General features: G+C 39.4%; 3 protein-coding genes across 8 annotated transcripts in view; 2 read left to right on the top strand and 1 right to left on the bottom strand.

Annotated features, from left to right (window-relative positions):
• Positions 1-1,055: 1,055 nt before the first annotated feature.
• On the top strand, positions 1,056-19,601 carry LSM14A (LSM14A mRNA processing body assembly factor). 5 transcript variants are annotated; one of them, XM_051629129.1, is made up of 12 exons: positions 1,436-1,455; positions 2,114-2,186; positions 2,988-3,207; positions 7,807-7,970; positions 9,341-9,473; positions 10,254-10,376; positions 12,200-12,376; positions 12,672-12,734; positions 13,430-13,609; positions 14,881-15,052; positions 15,916-16,147; positions 17,764-19,601. In XM_051629129.1, exons 3-12 carry the CDS (start codon positions 3,171-3,173, stop codon positions 17,785-17,787), a joined length of 1,305 nt encoding a protein of 434 aa, XP_051485089.1. In that variant the 5' UTR covers positions 1,436-1,455; positions 2,114-2,186; positions 2,988-3,170; the 3' UTR covers positions 17,788-19,601. The 5 variants fall into 5 exon arrangements, with proteins under 5 accessions (XP_051485087.1, XP_051485086.1, XP_051485088.1 ...); XM_051629130.1 differs by lacking the exon at positions 2,114-2,186 and having other exon boundaries at positions 1,387-1,455; XM_051629127.1 differs by lacking the exons at positions 2,114-2,186; positions 2,988-3,207 and having other exon boundaries at positions 1,056-1,455; positions 10,257-10,376.
• A 344-nt stretch (positions 19,602-19,945) lies between these two features.
• Positions 19,946-21,832, top strand: SS18L2 (SS18 like 2). The gene is made up of 3 exons (XM_051629306.1): positions 19,946-20,052; positions 20,187-20,263; positions 20,998-21,832. The coding sequence occupies exons 1-3, from the start codon at positions 19,984-19,986 to the stop codon at positions 21,083-21,085; spliced, it is 234 nt and encodes a 77-aa protein (XP_051485266.1). The 5' UTR covers positions 19,946-19,983; the 3' UTR covers positions 21,086-21,832.
• Positions 21,833-22,320: 488 nt separating this feature from the next.
• GARRE1 (granule associated Rac and RHOG effector 1) overlaps positions 22,321-27,438 on the bottom strand; it is a 55,751-nt gene continuing 50,633 nt past the window's right edge. For both annotated transcript variants that reach the window (XM_051629304.1, XM_051629305.1), the window contains exons 12-14: positions 26,500-26,634; positions 25,390-25,468; positions 22,321-24,839 (exon numbers count right to left, since the gene is read on the bottom strand). In XM_051629304.1, coding sequence (XP_051485264.1) covers positions 24,516-24,839; positions 25,390-25,468; positions 26,500-26,634 — 538 coding nt within the window. In that variant the 3' untranslated portion in view covers positions 22,321-24,515. The remainder of the gene's footprint in view (positions 24,840-25,389; positions 25,469-26,499; positions 26,635-27,438) is intronic.

Raw genomic sequence — 27,438 nt, 5'->3', positions numbered from 1 at the left:
AACAGTGGTATCCCACAGACTTCATATGGCTACGTACATCCAGTCATTAACTAGGGAACTGTGTTCCAGAATCTCTCAAGCAGTTCAGGATATGCTAAAAGCACATCACAGTAAAGCTCCCTGGGCACTCAAGTCTTCTATGGCTTAACAGTCAGCTGAACTTGGGCATAAAGCTTCCAAAAGTCTAGTATGGCTCCCATTTAGAAACACACAGGCCCTTCCAGAAAAATCTGTCTTGCTCTTGTGTTTCAAAGCCCTATTCTGAAAACATTTGCTGAACCTTTGTAACATCTTAGCGTCCAGTTGCTGCAACAAAAGCTGTTAGAAGTTAGTTTCTGTTGCACGCAGCTTTCTAGGCCGCAAACACAAGAAGGAGGGACCCGAGGCAGTATCACGTTTCAACAGGCAAAGCCTCCCACAGGAGCCTTACTCCTCATCTTTTACTTACAGTGAACAAGTCATCTGCAAGCTCAAAGTACCTTTTGTGTATGTTTACTTGCACTAAAGGGTATTTTTTCAGGATTAACCCCCCCCTTTAGTCAAGATTACACCAACAGTCGCGTTGCTTAGTGTTGCTTGGCAAGATTTGACTGGCCCGACTGAGTAAACGAAATCCCCCCTGAAACACAAACTAAATAAACTTTTGCAGCTCTCCACGTAACTGGATTTTAACTAGCTTATCAAGGATCAAAAGAATTTATCATTCAATGATAGGCAGCTGGGGCCTCTCAGAAAAACCCGAAAACCCCGAAGCACCAACCCCGCGTTCCCAGCCCGGTGCTGCGGGGCAGGGGGTTCCCGAGCGGCGGCCGCGGCGCTGGCCGGGAAGCGGGCACCATAGGCCCCGCACCCCACACGTGCGTGGGTCAGAAAGTGCGACAAGACACAGCCAAGCCCCGCCTCAGAGAAGCCGCCCGGCCCAGCACCCCGCACCGCACCGCCCCGCCCCGCCCCGCACCGCCCGCGGCTCCCGGCGCCCGGCGCCCAAACACCCCCCGCCCCTCCGCTGGCCCCGCCCCGCCCGGCAGTTCTCGCGAGATCACCTCTGCTCCCGGCATCCATTTCGCGGCTGGAGCGAAGGAGGGCGGCTCTGGGGGAAGATGAAGGCGGCGGCCATGTTGGGAGCTTCAGGGCGCTTTCGGTGCGGGGTGTGCTGAGGGAGTCTGCGCAGGGAGAGTTGTCGCTGGGGGATCGGCGGAGATCGGGCTCGAAGCGGGAGGAGTAGAGCGCCTACTACGACTCTGAGCTGGGCTTGCTTAGTTGCCTGTGCCCGGCTTTAGAAGCGCTCGGGCAGGGGAGGAGGGGTGGGTGTCCCTGACCGAGAAGCCAGCACCATGAGTGGGGGGACGCCCTACATTGGGAGCAAGATCAGCCTTATCTCCAAGGCCGAGATCCGCTATGAAGGGATCTTGTACACCATCGATACCGAAAACTCCACTGTGGCCCTGGCCAAGGGTAAGGACCTGGCGGAGTAGAGAACTGGGCCCTGGCAGCCCAGCATCGCCTCGGGGAGGGAGCGGGACCGCGGTGCGTGTGGCGGGGTAGGCATCGTTGGGAGCCCGTCGGGGATCGCGCAAAAACCTGAAACCGCGGCAGCCGTCCGAGGCGTGGTGGCGATGAGGCCCGGGGTGCGAGGGGTGGCCTGCGGCTACGAGGGCCCAGCAGCAGCTGGGAGGGGGCTCGGTGGAGCTTTGCTAAGAGCCCGCGTAGTTTCGGCCGGAGGCGCGTCCTCCCGCTCTCCTCGACGGAGCGGTCGCGGTGGGGCTGCGGGGACCCGCGGCGCTTCGCGGCGGAGCTGGACGTGACCGTGGGGTCGGGAGAGCAGAGGCGCGACAGCGCTGCGGAGGCCCCTGCTCCGGGGGCTCCCCCGGCTTCGGGGAGGGCCACGGAAATCCCAGCGTGGTGGTGTCGCGAAAAGGAGCTAGGAACCTTACCTAGTATGGGGCTGCTCAAAGGAGTTCTGAAGAGAGCAGGTATGAAACCCTGAGCGGTGGAAGTGGTTGGTGCGTAAAAGGGAGTAGGAGAGGGAAGCTGGAAAGAGGATTTCTTTCCATTGTAAGGATCCCAGAGCTACAGGGAAGGCTAACGACTGAACTCTTGCATTCTGGAGTAGGAGACAGCTTGGGTCTAGAGGGGATCCTAGGTTATCAACAAAGAAGGCTGATCGTGAGCTCTTCATTTCGGAGGTAACTGTGGTGCTTTGTAACTCGAAATGGAGTACAGACTCTGGTGTGACAATATGTGTGTGTGTGTGTATGGCTAAGAAAGTTAGGACGATATGTTTGCTTAGAAGAGAGTCAGAGACTGTGGAGTAAAAAAGAGGAACTTTAAACTGGACTTCCGAAGGACTGTCCTGTTTCTTGTGCTTGCTAATACACTCTCAACACAAGTATATTAGCCATAGCAGTGGATGTGTAAGTAGTTATGTAAAACATTAAGTAATGATTTTTAATAACTTATAATAATGGATTCTGCAAAATTCAGGGGCAGTGTACTTTACATTTCTCTAGTCTATAAAGTCTTGCTAAATAGTCTAAATGCACATATTTTATCCAGCCATTAGGTAAAGAGAAAAATTACTCTTTATGTAAATCAAGTATTTGGGACTGAGATTATTCCTAATCTCATTTCCTGTTTGATATGATAGCCTTAGCATTCGAGCATTGTGACAATGTGTTACATTTTACAGAGTTGGCGTGTATAGTAGTTGGTCTGTGGAGTTTGTTTGCTTTCATCTCACATTGGCCTCTGTTGGTATTCTTATATGTGTGCCTTATCACTTCAAGGCCCTCTTCTCTCCCTCCTACTCCCCAGCAATTATTATCTAGGAAGTAGATTGCTTTGTTTTGTAAGTTCTTACATGTATGCTATGCATGCTTTGAAACATCTTATAGTAGGTTTGGACCCAGGCTTGCATGGTTCCTTTATGTGGTATTGACTTTCATTATGTGATTTTTAATTTTTTTATTTTTACTTGTTGCCTTCAGGTTAAATTACCTTGCTGGAAAAGAATTGTGCTTTTAAAAAGGACAGCTAGTATTTGTTTATATGAGAAAAAGATGAGCACTGTCATTAAAAACAAAATGTTTAGAAATTCCAGTTGCATGCTGTGATTGTTGCACTTAGAAGAATCCCATCCTTGAGGAGCTTGTGATAGTCTTGCTGTTTCAATGCTGACCAAGCTGATTTTGGAAGACTTCTTGAGCAGTTAAGTCATATGATGGCATATATGCCAAAGTATACATATTTAAGATAGCTCAGACTACGGTTACAAATCTAATCTACTCTCTTTCCATACCGCTCAACAGAAATGTAAATTTAAACCATTAAATTTGCTTTAATAAAACTTTGCTGAGTTAGCTGAAGAAAGTATTTTGTAGTATAATGTCACAATTCAGAAGAGAAAAAACCAGTATTTCTAGGCCATCTGTAACCAAAAATCTTGAGATTATTCTGGAAGCTGATAACAACAATGTTAAACTGTAGAACAGTTCACTGTGCTCACGAACAAAATACTGAGCTCTGTTATTCAAGTTTCTGAATAAATGAAGGTGAATGAGGTGACAAGTGTGGTTAATGGTGGCCAGGTCTTTATGTAAAGCAGCAGATCTTTCTTTGAACTGTCTGTAAATACGTGGATCGGGTAATAGTTACCTCTTCTTCCTGTGAAGAGTCCAGAAGTCAAATCAGAACTGTTTACTGTGGATCTTTACTGCAAATACAAAATTTTCTGCCAGAAAAATAAAACAAAACAAAACAAAACCCAAAAGCTCTCTTGATGCTTTCAGTTGCTCTGATATGTGGTTGGCTTCATGTAACAGTTACCTGGGTTGAGTGCAGGGTGGTTTAGTTTTATTAATTTTAAAAATTATCCTAAGTCCAACCAATTTAAGAATTGAATGTTTGCAGGCCAGTAAAGGAGTAAAATGTTCTGGCTGCAAAGTGATTTGTGACGGATTGTGCTTGATCTTACATGTTGCAACATTTAAAACTAGATTTGATCATGCTACTAGTACACAATGTCTTTCTATTTCAAGGCACCTATTTAGAGAGAGAGATTTTTAATGTGAGTAAGCTGTGTTAGCAGAACAACCATATAGGTTTAGGAAAGGCTTTCTTTCCTGCCAACAGTAGGGGATCCTTAGGCATGCAAGTATAAGAAACAGAAAATTATATATTGTGTCTGTGGTATAATGTGTCAGCTTTCACTTATCAACTGTAGGACCATTGAGAGTTGAATTTAGAACTGTTATAATTAATATAGGTTAATGAAATAGCTTTCAGTAATTTAAGAAGTAGCTAAACTTCTGGTATTTTTGGCATTTTCATCCATCTCTGATAGTGCTTCCTGTAGTCTAATGATACATGAAAGAAAACTTCCCTTTCTTTTAGAGTTTTACACAATAATGATCAGGTGAGAGACTCAGAAACATAGAATAAAGTTAAATTCTTTTGAAGACTTGAGCATTTTTTGTAGGTTAGAGGTGGGAGCAGGAAAGAAAAGGGTTAAATTTTCATCAAGTTGTTTTTTTTTTTAATCAGTTAAATGAAATGCTCCCTCCATGTCTTGAGGTTTAGGGCATGTGTGCCAAACCAAGTCTGTGTGTTGCAGCAGAAAAATTCCTATTGTCAAAGCCTACTCCTGGCTACTTCTCTCATATCTATCTCCCTGTTAACAAGCCACCCCTATCAATAAGAGAATGCAGACCAAATTAATTGTTCTGAAGGTATGAGCCTGCCACATTAATACTTTTCCTGTAATGTGGTGTGCAGGCATCTAAGCATGTTTACAGGGAAAGAATTATGATGCTTTGGAGAGATGGCAATTGAAATTATTTGTTCTGATAGTGCTGGTCTCTTTTTATGTGTTATGCTTCTCATGGGTGCCTTGAGTGAGAAAAAACTGGTTTCTGTGTATGTGTGCTGTGAATTAAGAAAGGCTGATAAGATTGTGTTAGTGTGTACAGAGACTGAGCTACATATTTGCAATAATCCATGTTACATGGGAACAGAGTCCTCTTTTGCTAGTAGAGTAGAATATATAGCTTGGCTTCTGATTAACACAGTATTTTTCTGTGTTAATCAACAGATAATTGCTGTTAACTAACAGGGAAAAATTGCAGTGTTTTTCTTGAATGCTATAGTAGTAATATGTATTAAAATATAGTAGTAACATTGAAGTCAGTCAAAATCTGTACAAAAATTTGGTTGCAGCACTGTAACGTGAAATTGGTGGAACTCCTTTGGTCATAAAATCACATGTGAATTTTGTTAGGCTCAACAGTATTTGTTTCTTTCTAGCTAGCTACTTAAGTGTGTGTATTTACACTTAACAAAAACGTTTGCTTTTAACATGTGATGGTGTCTTTTTTTTTTTCCTGCAAGTCAGAAAGACAGTTTAGCTAATTTTAAAACAAAAAACCTGAAAGACCTTGCCTCAGTGTGATAAGACTAAATTGGTTTGTCGTAGCCCTGGATTATGTTATCTTTGTCATGCTTAGTTTCATTTCCTCTCACTCTTCAGTATTTTGCTGTGTACCTTGCTCTGGAGGAAGGATGTAGTCTGAGGAGATGCCCCAAGAGACACATCTGGATAAGAACTCAGACTGCTACTGCTCCAGTAGCTAGCAACTTAGTATTTCTTGTTAGGCAAAACTGTGGTAAAAAGCTATTTCTTTGTAAAATCTTGTTGTACCGGCCACCTTCAGTATTACACTTTTTATTTTAATGAGCTCAGATTATGTTAAATCCTAATCCAAGCTAGGAAAGAAGAAACTGTAAAGATTGCTGTCCCTTTGCAAAATATTAAGAGTAGCATCCAACTCTTTATTATACTGTTACCTAAAGAATCTGCTTGGGACACTGCAAAGATATTGAGTAGCCTTTATCCAAACTGCTTTCTTAGATCGCTCTACATGCAGTTCTGATTCCTTGCTTTAAAAGGAAATTAGACTCAGGGATGGTTATTTTTGTTGTTTTGGGATGAGAAGGGAAGCCTGAACTCCAGATCAGAAGAGTTTGTTTACCTCTCTCCAGCAGAGTTAATCCTCATTGGGTGAAATTATCCTTATATTTTGCAGGAAGTGGCACTAAAACCGGTTTGTTTTGGAACAGGGAAGCAGTAGAGAAAAACCCACAAGCTCTTTGTAGCAATTCTTGATGTGTTTTATTGCAAAACCATTGATGATCTTATTGGTGTCTTGATCTAGTTGCATAGTCAGCTGAATCCCTTAAAGATTTATTCCCAATTTTTGGTATTGAAAATACTTCTGATGTTTCTGTAATTTTATTATGTGCCTTTTTACAGCACTTACATTCATAGTACCATTCAGAGCAGACTTCCTGATGCACAGGAATAAAAAAAGTTGATGAAATTCTGCTCAGTAGATTATATGAGTATGAGATGTTAATGTTATTTTTCATTGTAGTGTTGAGTTGATCTTTTTGCCTCTAAATAATGTTTTTCAAAAATATTTCTAATATTTGACTGATAAGCTCTGTTTATGCAGTACTAGAAGAAGCAACAGTGATGGAAGATGGTTGGTGCAGCCTGAGAAATGACTCAGTATCACTTTATGCAGCTCTGCAGGAATCTCTACTTTTCTTGACTAATGGTTTTATGGCTGCAAATAAGTGCCTAATGATGTCTCCAAATTGTTGATGCATCTGAAATCAGAGGGAAAACTAATTCTGGTAAATTAAAGTGAAATATGGATGTTTTCTCAGCATAACCTGCGGTACCTTACAAACCAAACAAAAACCTCTTAAAAGGCTAGAGCAAAGAAAGTCAGGAGGGATTGTTAAAGCTTCTGCAAGTTGCTGTTCAGTTGAATGTGATTATAATGGTTTGTTGGGTTCTTTTGTTTGGTTTTTTTGTTTGTTTTTGTGGTTCTTCTCTGGTTTCAATTCATTATTTAGCTTTTGCTTACAAAATTCTAGCTCTTGGAGACATATCACTTCCGAATTTATTTATTTTTTTTGTTTCACTTTATGTTCACCTAGGGTTTATAGTCTTAAGGTATGGAAAAATCTTGGAGAAGGTAGTGCAAGTAAAGTCATGCTATCCGTGTGCAGTGGGAGGGATTTTATGTAGTGCAAAGCAAAAAGCTTCATCAGTATGCAATTTGAAAACTGTTGGAATCCAGCTAAGTACATACCAAAAAAAATTGTCTTGGTATGTTGCATACTATGCAGGCTTGCCTAGGAAGATGCCTGTGCCCCAGTGAACTTACTTTAATTTGACAGAGATCATATGATCCTTATACCAGCAAGAAGAATGCAGTTTACTTAGCGGAAATTGTATGTATGTATCACATAATTCCCAGATTTTGGTTTTTCTAGTTTTTAGTAGTATTAGCATTTTTTTCCCTGATTTGCAAGTGAAGAATATGAAGTACGTAAACTCACAGAGTCCTTGTTTCACAGGCATGACTTACTAGGCTTAGTCAATGTTCCTGTTTCTATTATGTCCAGAAAGCATTACCTTTAGGAAAAAAAACCTGCTTTGCTGCTTTCTCCTATCCCCCCAAAATAGTCAAAATATTCAACTTGTGAGCTCATGTCTCCATAAGGAATGGAAGAGTTGTATATGCTTGATTTTTAACCAAAATTTGTAAGATAAGGTTACTCATTTGAGTCTCAGCAGTTGATAATGGAAAAGACTATGCTGCCTATTTAATCAGTTTATTTACTTAACAAAATTTTATTATTTTTATTTAAAGCTGTTGGTCTCTACAGTATGTTTGAAACCTTTTCGTTGAATGTGGTGTGTTTGTATTTTTTTTTCCTCCCTTCCCAATGTTGTAGTTCGCTCTTTCGGTACAGAAGACAGACCAACTGATAGACCTATACCACCTCGTGATGAAGTCTTTGAGTATATTATATTTCGTGGCAGTGACATTAAAGACCTAACTGTCTGTGAGCCACCAAAGCCTCAGTGTTCTTTGCCACAGGACCCTGCTATTGTTCAGGTAAGTCAAAGCATATTTTTAGATGTTTGCTGCTGAACAAATAACCTGGTAGCTTAATATGCTTTCTAGCTGAGTGTTTAAACATTAAAGATTTTGTTGCTGTAAGTTCACAACCCAATGTAAACAATTTGGGAAAGATTTTCCTGTGTTGTTTATGTCTTTAGCTGTGAAAATCAAGGTTGAAATCTAACTCTAGCACAATGCACTGGATAAAAAAGCTGCTGGTTTTTCTAAGTAACTTTTGGTAGACCTTGATACCTTTTTTGGAAGGTACTTGGCTTAGGAGGCAACATGTGCAGGACTTTGTGGAAAGATCAGACTTTCTATAAGTCAAATGGAGTAGAAGCTGAAACCTCTCCAGATCAGTAGTTATTTGTTTGTTTTCTTTTGAATTTTAATATTCAACTTTTATTTGCTGACTTTTAAAGTGTTTCATCTAACGTATGTGTTTTTAAAAAGGCTTCATGCTCAAGTACAGTTATTTGAAAAGGGAATATTTTATTGCTGAATAGAAAGCAACTTATTATTTGAAGTCTTCAGGGTTAATTAAGCTGTTACTTTGTAGTAAGTAGACTTGACAGTTCTCTGAAATCTGTTGGCTTGTTGATAGTGCTTGTGGGGTGTCAAAATTAACACTGAGAGCATGATGGAAATCCTTGGTTCACATGGAACTTGATAATTCCATTTAAGTGTTTACATTTCTAGTGTTTAACTGTTGTAAAGAATTTTAATCTTGCATGCTTCTTACAAAGTACCCTTGCAATCTGCTGAGGTCTTTTGCTGAATTTGGTGTAACTCCTTCTGTCAGTGGTAGTTGAGAGCTGTGAAATTGCATTACTGATAACCCCTACAATCGTAATAACCCCACCCTCCTCCAGTATGCTTAGGTCTCTCATTGTGTGGTTTTTGAAACTTCAGGGGAAAAGGTACCACATTTTCTGAGTTTGCCAACAAAAGCTTATACATGTGCTTGACAAAGAGTTCAGTATCTCGGGTCCTAGGGAAAAGATTGCAAAAATTTATGGTACCATTTTTACAGGTTTGTGATGTTGGAAGCATAGGAGTGCTTTCTGAACTTTATACATACTTTTGAAAATGTTTTCTGCTAACTGTTCTCTGTTTTCGGTTTTCATACCGAGTAATGTGTGTCATTCATTTTTTTGCGTGTGCTATTTTTGGTTCTGCGTTAGAGAGCTTAAATTATTAAAAGAAGCAACTTTATCAATGGTTAGGTCTTGTGTATGTGTCAGCCACAGTGACGGTGTTAGGGTAAGTTTAACAAACAGTTTTAGAATTTCTGCATTTCCTGCCTTGCAGAACTATTTCCTACTTTAAGTAAACATGAATTTCTGCAAATGTATTGTCTTTAGTCTTCATTAGGATCTTCGACTACATCTTCATTCCAGTCTGTGGGGTCCTATGGTCCTTTTGGCAGAATGCCAGCATACAGTCAGTTTAGTCCAAGCCCACTGGTAGGGCAGCAGTTCGGCGCTGTTGGAGTTGGTATGTTCATTTTATTTATTTTATGTTTTCCTAGAAGTGAAGTTGCGAATGAGTGCATAGACAGTAATCACTATTTCTTATTCTGTCAACATCTCATCCTAAGGGCAGATCAAAATTCTTCAGTCTGTATCAATCCCACAGTTTAGCTCAAAAGTAGAGTTTTTCATGGTCTTGGCAGCTCAAATGTAAGTGATTTTGATAAAGAACTAAGCGCCCTGTCTCAGAGGGACAAGTGGGGAAAGGTTCCTGTATTCATGACTTAATTCTCTTCCGTATGTCTTCATTACATTCATCAGGTGTTCGTTGTATTTCACAAATGTTAAAGGCAGCTTCTTCACAAAAGCCCCATTTAGCTGTACTATGGACATCTGGTATCCCAGGTTGACCAGGTGGTGTGTGCCTTAACCAAGGGTCTAGGTTATCCAGCAATCCATGCTCCCACTAGTCGTGAGATGTTAGCTTGGCATGAAGTACATGCTTGGAAATATTTGTGTGCTGCATGGGTTAGTTGCTCCTTTTTCCTTTTTTTTTTTTTTTTCCTTTTTTTTTTTCATTTTTTTTCCTTTAAAGTTAAATGGCATTTTATCAACTGCCTAAAAATCAGTCTTGCCAGCTTACTATGAGTATGTACATTGCATCAAACTTAGGATGTGTTGTAAGACTTGAGTGTATTTTAGAATATCTGCCTAATGTGGCTTCTTTAATCATGTAGTGATAATTAAAAAAAAAAGAAAGTAGAAGTTTAAACCAGGTTTTACAACTTTATTATTTCTCTCAAAGCAGGAGGTTCTTTAACATCCTTTGGAACAGACTCTTCAGCCAGTGCTAGCATGTCTCAGAGCACTGCTGTTGGTTCTGCATTTACAACAGATGCAAGATCACTAAAAACACAGATGTCTCAAGGTAAATAGTTTTGAATAACATTTTTATCTTTTCTTGACCAGTCATGTCCCAATGATTTAGGTGGTTGCCAGAAATGTTAACCAAACAGCTGAGTTCTGTCATGAAAACTTGGTATTAAAACCCAAAAGCACTGAGAGGCTTTTTACTTGCTCTTTAAATGTGTTTTCCTGCATCTTGGTGTGCTGCATAGGTAACTGTTAGCAACACCTTTATTGTTACCCTTAAGGCATCAATGTTGAAGAGTAGGACTTGTTTCAGTTGAATATTGTTAGCAATAGGTGCATATGGAAATTCAACACCTGGTTTTGTCGACAGCATGACAAAACTCAAGATACTTCACACTGATTAAATTGTGAAGTTCTTCAGTCTACAATTTGTTTAGTTTTTATTCCTGATGGTATTTTTTTTGTTAATGTATATTTAAATAAATAATATTATCAGAAGACCTGATTGCCTGTAGAGCTAGTGACATGACAATTAAGCCAGCTTAATAGTAATAGAAACTGTATGGGTCATTTGTGTAATATTGGAAGAAGACAGCAGATGCAAGAAGGAAATTCTTGATGATTTTGAGTGGCAAAGAAAAACAAAACTAAATGTTGAGCACCTTACCCTCACTTCCATGCAAGCGTATTAAGATTGCTCCTCAAAATCGGAAAGACATTATTTCCTGTTCTTTCACTCTTCATTGCTGCAAGTAAAAGCATGTGCTAAGATATATTAATAAAGTTATTTTTAAGTTTATGCAGTCATATTAAAACACTTACAGCAAACAGGTTTTTTCCTAAATTTTAGCTGAGATTTGTATACCAGTTAGGACTGCTTTCTAGGAGTAGTTAAGTGGGTTGCCCAAAATAGCTTCTACTTTGTTGCGTTAATTGAAGGGGGAAAAGAAGTACCCTGAGCACGTACTGTTTCTGTGTTGAAAGAGTAGCTTGGTTTTCAGCAGGCAAAGTTAAAATCTGTATGGTTCCTGAACTTAATGTATGACATGCTCCAGATGAACATAAATGCTGCGACAAGACTTCCTGTGGGGCACCAAGAAATTTTTTCTGTGTGTTTTCTTTAAAAAATATTTGTCGTCTTTGTAGATCTTAAATGTGGTGTGTTTGGCTTGGGGAAGAGTCTTGTTTGTTTTTTTCTTCTTTTATTCAGCTTCTTTACGGGATATGACAGTATTCTTACTGGGACTTTAGTCTTATCCTCATTTCTTAGTAAATTTACCTATATGGTGTCATCAACTTGTCTGGCTGGATGAAATATCTCCATTCTAAACATTCTTCTGGCTCCAGTCACTGCTGTTGCAAATTGAAAAGTACAAACAGCACTTAGTGAGGAAGCTTTCATAGCTCTTTAATTTGCATTATACCTGACACTAACCATGATTGTTCATTTATTCTGTGGTGGTCATACAACAGAGTACGTAAGATGAAATGAGATTACAGTATTATAACTCTTATCTCTGCCTTTGGGAACAGTCACTTTCCACTTGGCTTTCCAGGGAGGCAGAGAGCATTTTTACCTCCAGTCAATCAAAAATCTTCATTCCACAGCTAAATGCACATCATGGATGGGTTGGTAGGGATTAATTGTCCAACCCATTTTTTTTCTTTTAGACTGGGGGAAGGGGAATTGCTAAATATCCTTCATTCTGGATTAGTGGATCTGAGGGTGCAGAAATATTTATTTCTTCTTTGGACACAGCTGTCTTGACTGGTAAGGCAGATAAACCTGTCAGTCTAGATTGGTTGAGACCAGTAACTCAAATTTGTGGATGAGAAATAACTCTTTGTGGTTTGGTTTTGATTTATTTTTTTTTCCAGGTCGTTCAAGCCCTCAGATAGATCATCTGAGAAGGAGCCCTACCATGGAACAAGCAGTACAAACAGCTTCAGCCCACTTGCCTACTCCAGCACCAGTTGGGAGGAGGAGTCCTGTACCAGCCAGACCTTTGATGTCTGCTGGCCAAAAATCGTTAGAGAGTCAAGAGCACAGACGAGGTGGCTTTGGATAATTTTCATACAGCTTATTTTCTTTCAGGGTGCTTTTTAAGGGTAATATGTAGGTTTTTCCTGCTGTCTATTAGTAGTAGACTGGTCAGCAGGGACCTGGATTATATATATTTTTATTTTTAAAGTCAGGCATATATTCTAAATTAATTTTTTTCTTTTATGAAGTTAAACTTGTGATTTACTTTTATAGGTTTGGATTTTTTAAAAATCTGAACTATATACAGAAGTATGATCAAAAATACCTAATTGGATAAACAAGTAATTCTTTTATTTCCAACTTTAGCTGAAGCACACAAGGTTTCAAGATCAGAAAATGAGCTCAGAAATGAAAACAAACGACAAATTGGTAAATCTTGTTTTGAGAAATAGCTATCATTGTTTACAGACTTAATTAAGTTTTAAAAGTCTGCTAAAAGCCAACATTGTGTATAACTTGCAAAGTGCTAGGACTTCATTTCTAAAGTCCAGAAATCTTGCCTTTTAGATTACAGTAATAATGAATTGATGTATTTAGGATGCTTTCTGATGATTGTTTCTAGTGGGCAACAGTAACCTTGCATTGGGTCACAATACCACAAGCACAAAAAGTCAACATTAAAGAGAAAATATCTTCTGGTTGCTCTATATTAAACAATTTTAATAAAAATGCAAACCCAAGCACTATTTATAAACACATTAGTATGAAATAAAAGCGGTTACTCTTCTATGAAAATGACTGGAAAGCAGCTAACATGTTAACTCTTCTTCAGAAAGCTTTTAATGACTTTTCTAGAAAGTCTTTTAGTACCCATGTTTAGTACTATTATGCTTTCTGTGTCACTGCCATACTTGCTGTAAGTGAATTTACGAATTACAAGGTTGTCCTACAGGACTTTTAACAACAGAAGTGCAGGAAGAGGATGCGTGAAGTCCCAACCTGTTTACCCCAGGAATTCAAAGACAAAACAAAAAAACCCCACCCAAAAAAACAACCATTTCCACCACCCTGAAAGACCAAATGATCTGCAAAACAAAACCAAGCAGAATTTTTCTTTTTTTCAGTTCCAGGTGGACCTTCGGCACGGAGAGGCCGTGGAGGTCACAGAGGGGGCCGAGGAAGATTTAGTATTAGAAGGGATGGTCCAATGAAGTTTGAGAAGGACTTTGACTTTGAAAGTGCAAATGCACAATTCAACAAGGAGGAAATTGATAGAGAATTTCATAATAAACTTAAACTAAAAGGTAAACTGATTTTTGCTTTAGATTTGAGCATGGAAAAATGGTGCCTTGCTGTTTTAATCCTACCTTGGAGAATAATCTTTAGAAGGCATGTTCTGCTAAGTCATGTAATTAAAAAAAAATTGTAAAAAATGGTGAACAAGTAAACTGAAATAAGCTGTTTAATTAAATACTTGGTTTGATAGCTGAGTTTTGAGGGAATTTTAACTAGCAGATATCACAAGCATGTTCTAATAAGTCTTTTTGTTAAAAATGCAAATTACTGGAGCAGAATTACCAATTTTTGAGTTCTGTAAAATATGCAATAAAAGAAATACTGTATTATATATTTTTCAACCATTAATAAACTAAAAGCAATCAAAAAACATGATTTTGGAATCAGAACTTTGCTTGAGGGTGCATGAGAGTTTCGATTTAAGGAAATATTTATAATTTCTTTGCTTTTACCCTTTTCCAAAGAAACACAGGAGTAGACCGAGTCCATACTGCCAGCACTTTTGTTTTCTAGCAGGCTTCTGTTTTGATTACCTCATTCTCTTGTGACACCTGTTCGTTACACTGCTGCTACTATTTTTGGACAAAATTGCTACAGGTTAAAATAGGGAGTTCTCTATTTCAGTAAATGATTGGCTAAAAGATGAGAAACAAAAAGTAGGAATAAATGATCAGATTTCAGTGTAGAGAAAAACATGAGTTGGGTCCCCTAGGATTTTTTCTCTGGTGTTTGCCTCTTTTTCTGTATCTTTTTTAAATGAGTTGACTATTTGCTGTTAATACTCTTCATGATTATTCTGAGGAAAAAAAAAAAAGGAAAGCTAACCATAAAAAGCTATAGAAATATTATCTGAGACAGTTGTAATTTGTGGTTGTATTGCAGAAAGGTTGAACTGGTTATCTGCAGTTTATGCATAGCATCATGGGATTTACACTGTAGGCATTTAGGAATGAGACTTTAAGATCATAATAGCTAGTTCCGTTGAACAATCAGCTGCTTTTGCAGTACCATTAGAAACAGTTGAACTTCAGGCATTATTAGGGAAGAAGTATTTAATAAAGTCAATTCACAGCAAATCTTCAACGCTGGCCACGTGTCTCAAAGGAGATAGATAACAGCAAAGCCAGAAGACAAAGGAGAAGGGCAACAGGGATGAGCAAACACATGGAATGGCTTTTGTGAGGAATTAATAAATTAATAGTAATAAATGAATAACTTAACAGTACTGTTTCCTTTAGTATGATGGTCTGGAAGGCTTCTGTTTACTTTTATTTTCCAGAAGATAAACTTGAGAAACCAGAGAAGCCTGTAAATGGAGAAGACAAAGGTGACTCAGGTGTTGATACCCAAAATAGTGAAGGGAATGCGGATGAGGAAGATCCCCTTGGACCCAACTGTTACTATGACAAAACCAAATCCTTCTTTGATAACATCTCCTGTGATGACAATAGGTATGGCCTGAAAGAGGAAGCTTATTAGTCTTTTTAATGCATGTTTATGTCATAAGGTAGTGTCAGCACTACTTGTTACCATCAGCTCTGACTGGAAAGTGTGTAAAGCTTGTTTCCACATGCAGTGGGCAAAAATAAAGCAGGAATATGAAGCATAAAATGTCTTTGTGGGCAGGAGAAATACTTCAACAGGAAGATTTTTAAGTGTTATTTTAGATCCATGCTTCTAGAACTTAACGTACACATTCCTTTCCAGATTTACTGAAGTGGGCTTTTTGTTTTTTTGCTACTGAATTACCACTTCAGTTAAATCAATTAAGACTGTGCTTTAGTAATGGTTTCTAAGTAGATGACATAACTGTCTTGGCCAGTAGTGCTGTTGGAATGGGAAAAGAGCATTTCAGGAAAAGTAAAGCTTAGCTTTTGCTGTTCCTTTTTATTAAATGAGGCAATGTGGGTTGCTGACCTGTTGTGGATTATGGAGTGGGAGGGATTGTTTTATTTTACTGACAGCTAGATAAAATAACATACATAACTGCAAATTCTTACTTCCTGTTTCTTGTCTTAAAGTGCAGACAGATTATATTTAATATATGATGTTGTTTGCAGAGTATACAAACTTTGTCCTTCTATATGAGAAACTTACAGCATTATTAACACATTGAATTTTACATATCCTTGTTCATTGAGTTAAATAAATTGTGGCAGACACCTAAATTGTTGCAGAAGGGTTAGTGTGGAGATTCGCAATATGATGAATGCATAATTTTTATTTTCATGGGCTTTCTGATGATTCTAACTAAGCCAGGCAATCTCCCTTCTGGTGTGTTTTAAAGCAACCTGTGTCCCTTTCTTTGTGACAGAGAACGGCGACCCACCTGGGCTGAGGAAAGAAGATTAAATGCTGAGACCTTTGGAATACCTCTGCGTCCCAATCGTGGCCGTGGAGGGTTCAGAGGCAGAGGAGGGGGGATTGGCTTTCGAGGTGCAAGAGGGCGAGGAGGTGGGAGAGGTGCCTTCACTGCCCCCCGAGGATTTCGTGGTGGATTCAGAGGAGGTCGTGGAGGCAGGGAGTTTGCTGACTTTGAATACAGGGTAAACTATATTTAACCTTACTATGACCTGATTCACTATTCTTGGAAACTACTGGTAAAAAACCTCTTGATTTTTGATTTGATGCTGGACTAGAATTCTTTGAATAGTGTTTTATGAGTACTCTGATCTACTTCATTGTAATTCCATTAATGCTGGGCTTTTAGTTACATAGCAGTGTTTTACTATCAACAGCGACCAAAACTAAAAGCTAACTTTATTCACATGCCCTAAATATTTGTTCTATAGCTGGAATTGAAGGGGGGGAGTCAAAGTTCTGTAGATTTAACGTAGGTGTCAGAAATACGAATTGCAAGGATTTCCCTAAACAGTATTCTAAAATGTGAAAATAGAGGGAGTAATTTAACTTCCTTCTAGTGTGCAGCATCTTTTTAAAATTCTTTGTGAATTAGTTGGCTGAAACTATAGACTTCTAAGGTCTTATATAACACTTAAAATAGAAAGGTGAAGTTACTGAAACACAGCAATGACACTTTGCAAACAGGAAGGTAAAAATATTTGAGTTCTGTAAGGTCCTGTTAGCTTTTCTTTTTTGTTCTTTTATTCTCCTATAACTTTACATTATTATATCCGCTAGTTGTTGGGGAAACTAAGGCAGGACTGACTTTTCTTCAGCCAGTCATTCAGTAAAAAGGAACTCTGGGAGATAGGGCCTAAAAGCTTCAAAAGAACAGACCCCTCCCTGTCCATCCCATAGAGAAAGTGTTTTTAAAATATTAAAATAAGTACTCCTAACTTATTTTTAGTTAAATATGAATGAAACTTAAACTTCTTTTAAGCATTATGCACAAGCCACGATATAAGTCTACTAACTAAAGAAACGTGATGTACAAACATGCCTTTATAGTCATGTAAGCATAGAAATAGTGATCTTTTTTCTTTAAGAGCTATGACAGCTAAAAAGCAGAATCTTCTTTTACAATAGTTACACAACTCGTTGCTTTTGCAACACTATTAAGCCATCCATTTCTCTGTTTCCTTTTGAAGATCGTAACTTTCCTACCAGCCATTCAAAGGATGCATAAATATAATTATTACACCACTACTGAAGTGATGTATTCAGTGCTAGTGGTATCTTAGGGGCACTTCCTCTTTCTTGGAAATAACATAAATTCTCCTCTATGTGAAAGCTCATTAATCATACAGATTATGTAAACAGGCAGAAATCAGTTGCTTGCAAAAACCAAAATCGTAAAATAATTTCAGCGCAGGTCACTTTTCTCAGCACTACCCAACTAGTTTCTGGTTGTCCTTTGGCTATTCCTTCATTAGTTTGCAACAATTAGTCTTGTGATTTAAAGAAATTTTTGGCAGCTGAGGGGTTGAAGATCAAAGATTTGAATTTTTGGATGAAGGAATTGCACATCCTTGCCACTGAGGAGGAGGTGGTGTGAAGAGTGAGGCCACACGTCTGGTCCCAGTGACTGAGGCTGTTCTGACTGGGTGCTGACGTGACCATGTAGGGAGGGCTCTTCTCTTGATTGCAGTAGGTGGGACGTGTCTGTCACAGGGCATCTTCCTCCAGTGCTGTTGCCTAGATTAATTTGTGAGGTTTGTTTTGCAAACTCATGTTAACATTCTACTGTTGTTCCCTCTAGAAAGACAACAAAGTTGCTGCATAGTCTACAAGAAAGCTGAAACCGGGTGAAGGTGTAGATCTTCTTGATCCAGAGAATTAGTTTCAACCTCTGCAAAGAATGAAGTTAATTTGCTGTATACTTGTCACCAGCACTGGGATTTAACTATTTAATTTCAAAGGGGTGTAATGCAGTTACTTTTGAAAAATGGCCATCTTTGAAAACAGTAAGCATTAAATATATTTGAGACAAAAGGATGAGTAATTTCTTATGTATAGTTAATTATAAAGCAGTACTTCGATGGAGTTTAAGTATTTTTTCATCACTGAAAGGATTTTTCTTATTACTAAGCTGTATTTGATAATTGCTTCAAGTTGTAAGGACAATTGTATGCAGAAAGCCGTCGATACTGTGAGTGTTTTGATCCACTGAAGGTTGTTTTTTGGAAATCCTGTAATATCCCTTTTGAGATAGTTGTACTTTTATCAACTAGGGTGCTGGACAGTAGAAAACTTGCTTTGTCAGTGAAATATGTACACACAGTAAATACTGTTTCTTAGGCAAAGGAAACTTTTTATATAGTTGTAAAATTCCATTATATCCCATTGCCAAAGAAACATTACAAACTTTGTATAGCTGTATAAAAAGCAACTAATTTTTTAAAGAATAAACATTTTTAAGTCGGCAAACATACTGTGTTATTGCAAAAGTTGATATGCTGAAGAACACTGAATTAGTTGGGTTTTTTCTTTAGCAGCTTTTCGGGCTTAAATGTTTGATTTTATATTTGGATTATAATGAAGATTTGAAAATGTTCTTCCGTTACACAAAACTGGATACGCTCTTCACTTCTCTTGCAAGAATTTAATTTTGTAGTTTCTGGCATATCACAGGATTTGACCAAATTAAGGAGATATTTTCAAATAAGGAGAAAATAAATTTTCATATGTCAAAGTTTGCAATTAATTTTACTTAGTGATGAATATTAACTTTTTTTAATAATGGCCCAGGCACATGAGTTTATGATTCTCCTGGAATGCCTGGGACAAAAGTATGTCTCCATGTGTCAATTCTTGAGATGTTAACTTTGTTGTAATACCTGTAGGCATAAGCAATTTAAAGAATTCTTAGTGTTTGAAGTTGTTTGCATTTTGATAGACCATAGCTTGGAGACATTAAGACTCTGCTTCTAAGACCGTGAATTCACAAATGACATAGTATGGACTTTTTGCCAATTCTGAGTGACTAGTTACAGCTTTTTGGTATGCTGAAATAGGAACCTGGTCATTTGTGTCTGTGTATGTGTATGAAGGCCACAGGAATAAAGGGATCCAAAGATTAAAACATTTTGATCTAATTTGCTGATTTTTTTTTTTTTACTGTATCTTCAAAATGTTCAGTGGTGATAAAGATGTGGAAAACTGCACTGTTGGAGAATTGGAATATTTAAAAGTGGTTGATAGAATCTTAATTTTATAACTTTTGTATAGCACTACAAGAAAGTATTTTGTAATTGGTTTCCTTATTAAGGTCAAGTATTTGGCAACCGTAGCAGTTAGATGATATTGTTTAGTAATGTTTTTTGCATGTTAACAACACTGCCTTTTGGGATCCACGAATCATGGTTCTGAACAGCTGTTGAGGTTTCTGACCAGAGGCCCGTGCTGTGCCGTGGCGGTGGCGGGGGCTCGGCGGGGGCTGTCCCGGAACACGATGAATTGTAAATACCGGGGCGGGGGCTGGGCCCGGCGGCAGCAGCGCGGCCCCCTCCCGCCTGCCCTGCTCCACGGAAGGGAGGGTTGCTCTTTTTTTTTTATTATTATTATTTTAAACCAGAATAAACTGTTCAATTAAAACCAGCCTTTGGGAGGTTATTTCTGAGGAGGGCCGGTGCTGGGGCTGGGCTGAGGGCAGCGTTCCCTGCGGGGGCGGAGGGGCGGGGAGCTGCTGTCCGGGGGCAGTGACTGCATCCTGCGCACGGCGAGCGGCTGAAAGCGGGGCGTGCGGGGGCTGAAAGCGGGGCGTGCGGGGGCTGAAAGCGGGGCGTGCGGCGGGTGAGCGGGACGCTCCCCCCCCGGGGGCTCTGCCCGCGCGGAGGGATCTTGCCGCCTCCCGAGCCGCCTCACCGCGGACGTGCCGGGGCGCGCACCGCCCGCCAGCGACGCTTGGGAGCCAATGGGAGGCTGCGGAGGGCGGGGCCGCCGCGTCCCGTCAGGCGTTGCGCGGGGAGGCGGCGGCGCCATGTCGGTGGCGTTCGTGCCGGAGCGGCTGCGCGGGAAGGCTGAGGTGAACCAGGAGACGCTGCAGCAGGTGAGCGCGGGCGGGAGCGGAGCCGGTGGCACGGCGCCTCCCGGGGCGGCCGCGATAGAGCCGGCCCGCCGCGGCCCCGGCGGGGGACGGTAGGGGCTTGTGGCGGGCGGTGACGGCGCGCTCCTGTGCTCTAGTTGCTGGAAGAGAACGACCAGCTGATCCGGTGCATCGTGGAGTACCAGAGCAAGGGCCGCGCCACCGACTGCGTGCAGTAAGTGAGCCCGCGCGGGCGCCGGGGGCGCGGCCTCCTCCGCGGCAACCCGAGCCCCGAGAGCTTCCGAGTCCCCGCTCTCCTGGTGAGAGTGAAACGCCGTTCCTGCTCTCCAGAGCTTTCCTGTCCTGAAGAGAAATATGCAGTTGTGTTTCTTGAGAGGCTTCTGAGAAAGTATTTTTACCCATCTGTAAAAGTGCCACTGTATGGAATAAATGTGATGTCTGCTCCTTCTTGTCAAGGTTTTGCTCTGTATTGATGTGAAGACCAGCTCTATTGGGCAGCTTTCATTTCTCGCCCAGTGTGTATAGAACACCGAGTGGTATTTACAGAAGAATTAAATTAGTCAGCTTGTGGCTCCTGAACTTGGGGAGGACCTGAGGGGCAGGCAGTGGCTGCCGAGCCTGGGTACCTGCTGGCAGTGTTCAGCCCAGCAGTGGGGCTCTGCCATCTACCCCCCTGGGCTGCTTTCCTGTTGATCATACAAAGATCTTGATACCCACGTTTACTATCCTCAGCGTTGCTCAGTAGCACATACTTGGTTACAGTGCAGTACACTGGGAATTGGGAGTAACAGGATAAGGAGGTGTTTGTCCCAATTCGTTATTACTATTTCCATAGTTTGCTATTTTTCTAACAGCAAATATTGATAAGATTACAAAAGCAACTATTAAAATGGGGATAGTTTGCTAGAAATGAATAAGTTTCCCAAATACTGTTTTTTCCTCTCATAGGTACCAGGATATCCTGCACAGAAACCTCATTTATTTAGCTACAATTGCTGACGCGACGCCCCCCAGCACACAGAAGGCTGCAGACTGACTGGGCATGCCTGGGCACCAGCCCTGATGCTTTAAGAATCTGTAGAAATACCTAGCTTAGAGTCCCACTTTGAGAGCTGGAAAGGTGTGATCTTGAAAGGCAGGTAAAAAGCCATCCATATCTGTATGTTAAAAAACATGGTTTTTGATGTCATATTAGGCTAGCTTTTTCCTCATTAACATAAGCAGAACTTAAGGGTGATAATTATCAAGCTCCTTTTTTCCCTCCAAAAAACTCCACATATTACACTTTCAAAAATAACCTGGTTGTCAGTACAGCACTGCCAGAGATACCTTTGGAGGTCTCCTGCAGTCCCATTGAAGCAGACCCTGTTTCAGGACTAAAGTTGTATAACAGAGTAAACATTTAGTCAGGCAACTTCTCTTCCTCCCAACATGACAAAGTCAGTCATACATTGCAATATATGTAAGCAGTAGACTGTTTTGTATTGTTGGAATTGTGCTTAATAAACTAAATGTTCTTTATGATTCATAACATATTCTGGATTAATGTAACACATTAAGAAAGGAGCAGCTCTGTCATTTAGTGAAATGGAAATGTTAACTTTTCTAGGAAAGATGGGACTGTTGCATAACTTAGAGCAATTAAGTGCAAAGGAGAAGTCAAGCCTTTATTTCAGCAAGAGAAGGCTGTGTGTTTGCCCTAGTTGTGTCAGCTTTTCCTTTTGGCTTGAGATGTTCTGTACTGCAGACTCTGTAAACAAATACATTCTTGCATCAAAATGGATTCATATGCTCCTTGGGTATTTGTCAGCATTATATTCAGCTGTATGCTTGTGTACTCTTACCCAGAAAGAGCACAGCTTGCTTGCACACCTCAGATTGTGCATCAACTAAACTAATAATCATGATAATAATTCTGTGAGGGAAGAGTTTACTTTTTGCTCACTGCCATCAGAATTATTTATGATTCCTAAAAATTCAAGTAACTTGGTTTTGGCAACGTTCATTTGCACTACTAGTTCAAAGAGACTGCTAAGGCATTTTCTGTATCACATCCTTCAGTGCAATCTACTTGAAAAAGTAGCCTTAGAAACGTTTCAAATTGCACAATGCATAAAGTTAATTTTATATGATGAGTCAGTAAGTAGGCAGTTGACAATTTTCAAACTGTTAAATAATCCCATGTTAATGAAATAAGATCTCTGTTTACAAACTGAAGTTACAGTTTAAGGTGCTGCTCATTTTCAGCAAGGTGCATATTTTAAACAGGTATGACCTATTAAATGTATATCTTTAATAAAGCAAATAGTTTACTTTTACATAAGCTTTTAAATACAAAATGTACAGTTCCAGTTCAGAAGCATTAGCTATTCACAAGAAGCACTGCAATAAGGGTAAGTTAACTAAGCACCAAACCCTTGCACTTGGCAGTGTAAGTGAAGTTTAATGGCAAGACTCATTTGCCAAGTGCAACAATTCTTTAAATTACCAGTGTTCAGAACAATGGGAAGCAGAGGACAGAGTAGCACCTACGTGGTCAGAATGCAGACAAACTTTGTTTTCGCAATTCACTTGTGTAGGTCCAGAAACTTGTCAGCATTTGTAGTTATGAATAAATTGCAAAAACCATATCAATAATTTTGGCACTTGTTAGAAAGAGTTCAAAATTAAGTATTTTCATTAACTTTGATTTTGGTCTTAGTATGAATAACCAGTAAGTACAACCAAATGTAGGATTTAGTAGTAGATCTAAATGACAAGATTTGGGAAACTCAAACCCATTCATCAAGTTAAATAACTACTAACATTTTCAGCAGAGGGTTTTCAAAATTATAGTAGTACAGACCATTAACAATTTACAGACAGAAGCCACACTGATTGTGCAAAGCACATTACTGTAAAAAGTCTATGTACAGCAAACAAATCTTTGTAAACATGGTAAGTATGAAGTTTCAGAAAACATGGTGACAATATCATAAATACAGGCAACATTGGCATCCTTAAACAGCACAAAAGGTAACAATCTGGGCCTGCAAATACAGCCCGTCACCATACAAACAAAAAAGTGGATGGGTTTTAAATACCCAATGTTTAATAGTTTTAGTGTTGTGTATATTTATTTATATATATATAATGTGGGTTTTTTTGGTATCTTTAGATATAGATGTACTTAGTTTGTAAAAACAAAAACAACAAATGTGCTTTATCTTCATTGAAAAATTATGTAGTTAGAACTAATAACCCATTTTACTAGTAGTTAACATATTAGAATGATATGACTTAAGAAAAATACAAAAATAAGATTAATACTGTCAAAACTTTTATACCAGAAAATATTGTGGTTTTAGACTCTTTCAAAGATGAAATATGAAAATTTAAATAAGCTCTAACTATATAAAGAATCTTCTGTAATCTGAATTAATATACAGTGGGATAGCTATACATATATTTACCATTGTTCTTCAATTTTTAAGCACCAGTCACTCTCCCGGATCCACTTTGGTTGGAAGATTATTCCTAATTCCACAGGTTCACTTAATGGCACATATTGACTGCAAATAATTATCCTTTTAAAAAAAATAATGTTCTTTTAACTAACTGCTACCCCACATTTCAGTTTAGTATCTTCTGAGCCAGCTCACAATTTTTCATCAACTGTAGCATCTGAAATAAGACTTTTAAATATATGCAAGTAGTCTTTTAGGCTATCACACTTAAGGAGCACTGTGTGGATAATGCCTTTGGCCAAACAAAGCAGGAAGAAATGGTGTATTTATTTCCAAACCAGTGTCAACATTATCCACACATACGCTGTCTGCTTTAAGCAGCTCTGACTGACATTTGTGACACAAGGTTGAGTGGTTCTGTTATTCTTTACTTAGAGTAAGAAAACTACCACAAAACTCAATTTTGCAACTGTTTTTGCAGCAGTTTCATCATAAACTCACTTGTGTGGCACACAAAAAGCTGCTGTTGCACTTCATTTAAAAAAAGCTGCCCACAGGCCATTTATGGAGAATACAAAGGCTTTACAGCTTGTCCATTATAAATTTAAACACAAACAGTGTTGAGCAAGGTGACCACTATATATTTGCTTCAACATATTCAATGTGTTTCAGTAAGATGTTGAACTATAAATCTATATGAAAAATAGCTATAAAATACAGTGTTTCTTGTATGGTAGTCCTTCAGCAGTTTTTAAAAAAATGGTTTGAAAGTAAAGGCAATATACACATTTTTAAAAGCATTTCTATATCACAGTTTTGGGCTGTTTCATGTACATCAAACAAACATATTGGCCATATTTGCTCAGCACTGTAAATCAGAATTCGAGAGTTTGTGTATCTCACTGAAACCCCCTTAATTCCATATTTCATGAGATAAACAGGATATAGCCAATACACAACTGTGAAACAGTATGTGATTCACGTTTGGCCCTGTGCTGTGTTTTCCAATATGAATAGCCATTAGTACTGATGCAGGTAAGACGGTCTGCGTTCGTGCTTCACTGGAAAAGATTTAAAGCCCTTATTCATTTGTTTGTGCTGGGAAGCCTGTTGTGATTGCTGCTGCTGCTGCGCATAGGGAAAGTTGGAGGACATTCCTGCTGCTGGAGCACAGTCGTTGGCTGCTGCCCACATGGGGGACTGGAGGATCTGCATCGTGTCGCTCCACTGGCTGACAGGGCTGCTCAGAGGATACAGAGATGTATTCTGACTGGGTAGCGTGTTTGTGACAGAGGACGTGTGCTGCCAGGGTGCCTTTGGAGGCCAGGTTTTGGTTTTATTATCCTGAGAAAACAAAATCAATTTGGGTTTGGTTTGTTTTAAGCCAGCACCACTTTTGTGACCATACTGAACATACCACATTATCCCTTCCTTAAGACATTTTCAGAAGATTATGTTTGAAGGGCAGAACTGATGCACGTATATAGCACTCTCAAGTCTTCAAGTACCTGCCTCTTGCAAGGTCTTTTTATTTACTTCAGCATATGTGCTTGACACATAGTAGCCCCACTCTAAGCCAAAATTTCTAGCATGACAGGTAATAAATCTGCTGATCCTTTAGTTTTCTCTCCACAGACAACTGACTGTGTTGCCTCTTACCTTGAAATCTTTGTGATAACTTCTGCTACAAGGGAAAAAGATCAGTGATTTCCAATTTTAGTATTTAAACTTGGTAACTTTGATAAAAGCATCTGGTAGCACTTGAGTGCAAATGGTTTGGGGTGCAGCTGAGGCAACAAATCTGGAGAGACAGATGCTATTCTAGTTTTCCTAGCGTAAGCCACCCCAAAATGCAAACAGAAAAAATGACTAAGCAAAGCCATTTTCAGCTCACCTGATTACGGTCATCTGCTGCAGAAAGAAGAGGTGGTGATGGCAGCGTGCTAGGTTCCTGTTCACCACTACTGTGTTTTCTGAAAAAAAAAAAAAAGAAGAAAGAAAAGTGACATTTACTTTTTTTAAAGTGAGTCACCCACATTCATCTGCCACTGGCACCTACTATTCTGTAGTTTCAGGCTGTCATACTTGACAGCCTAGAATGTGTAATGACATTTCATCTTGTTTCATTCATTTTTGCTCAGTACCTTCTCTTACTGTATAGTTTTAGGTGTGGTATTTTGTCAGGCCCTGGCTTGTAGAATGGTTTTCTTTCTAAAGTAGCATAAGGGAGTAGTACCATTCATTCAGTTTGAGTTTTTGTTTAATGAATCACACCATTTAGAAACTTCCCCTTCTTTTCAGAGGACTACCTAAAGCACAGGCTTCTGTTGTTGCTTCATAAATCACTCCATGGTCAGTTGCTAGATCTCTGGTGGCTTAATCTGGTGGCAGATTAATTCACCCAGTATATGCTTACTGTGTTTCCCTTCCTTGCTTCCTTTTTAAAAACACAAATAATTTCTACTTCCTTCAGTGGCTGCTGATTGGATAGGTCTCTTGCATTAATTTCAATTTAGCATTTATTGAAGCGCAGTTCCTGTCCCCTCTATATTAAGTGTCATGTAAAGATTCAGAAGACAGCCTCTCTTGTGGTTGATTGCTTTCAACCTGCTTGCCTTAGTCTCATTATTTTCAACTCCAGTATACTTCCTTTCTGGCAATGCATATAAAAATAGGTATTCAGATATAATCTATAGGAAACTGACATTATCTTGGAAAAGGAAAAGCATCAGACCTTTTCTAGCCACACTGAATTTTCAGCTAACTGGCTATTTGCACAGATGCTAGTTTGCATAAGGATACAACTACTAATGTAACTCCCTTTGGGAATCCCTAGCATTAAAGTCAGATTATACCCTGATCCTTATCAGTGTAGAATGAAAAATGATATTAACATAACTTCATCTAGTTATCAGGAATTTCCTTCATGTGGCTACTCAAATTATCAAAAAAAAAAAAAGATTATTCTTCCAAAGCTGTGTGTTTTCCTGTTCATTTCGCTTACCTTCTCTGCTTTACAGCAGCAACAAGGTCTGGCCCTGAGAACATGGAGAACAAACTGTCTCCATTAGCTGAGGATGTCTCATCACTTGAGCTGGCGGAGTCTCCTTGAGTACCAGACCAGCTATTTGTTACATCACTGCAAGACAAAAAGTTGTATTAGTCCTTGTATTCATAGTGCCTGTTCCAGACTGTATGTCCTAGCTAGTTATGCTGAATCTTTGTCACAGGTGGTACCTCAGAGCACAAAGAAACTTCACTGCTTTATAAAAGGTACCAGTAATACAACTACTTTCACTTACGTACTTCTGAGTAATCACATCAATTGCTTTGACTGTTATAGTCACTTCATATATATTTTAGTAAAATCATTCTATAAATTAAAAGTGCCTCTCTCTTGGTGAGGAAGGAGAAACAGTGATGCTTGGCTTTGGACTCACTAAGCACTTGACTTTTTCATTGCAAAGCTGAACTAGAACACATACTTGTCCTACTGATTTTAAGTTAGGTTGAGAGTCACGGCTATTATTGTATGAACAAATGGACAGAGAATCTTGAAACACTGCTGCTGTAATAAAACAGTTGTGATTTGGAAGAGATTAAGAGCTACTAACATCCTTGCTGTTAGGTACCTGCCTTACAGTAGCAAGATGAAGTGGCTAAAATCTGGAGCCTGGTTTCAGTCAGGCACTGCAACTTTGATAGCATCACTTCTCATCAAAACTAGGTCTTGAAAAAAATGACAAGGTTTTCAAAATACTGAAAGAAAACTGTTCTGAATGAATCTATGCTATAAATTCCATATTTCCTCAGTTCAAGTCAAAGTTGGTATACATTCCACTAAAAAAAGACATCAAACAAATGTCAGTGTTCAGTATCAGCGAAACAAAGCAGGGCTCAGATTTCTCATTCTTGACATAATGAAGTGCAGCTTTCACAGATG

Source organism: Apus apus, chromosome 11, assembly GCF_020740795.1.
Source record: "Apus apus isolate bApuApu2 chromosome 11, bApuApu2.pri.cur, whole genome shotgun sequence".
Taxonomy (NCBI): Eukaryota; Metazoa; Chordata; class Aves; order Apodiformes; family Apodidae; genus Apus; species Apus apus.
Note: the sequence above shows the minus strand (reverse complement) of the source record. Positions and strands in the feature narration are given on the sequence as shown.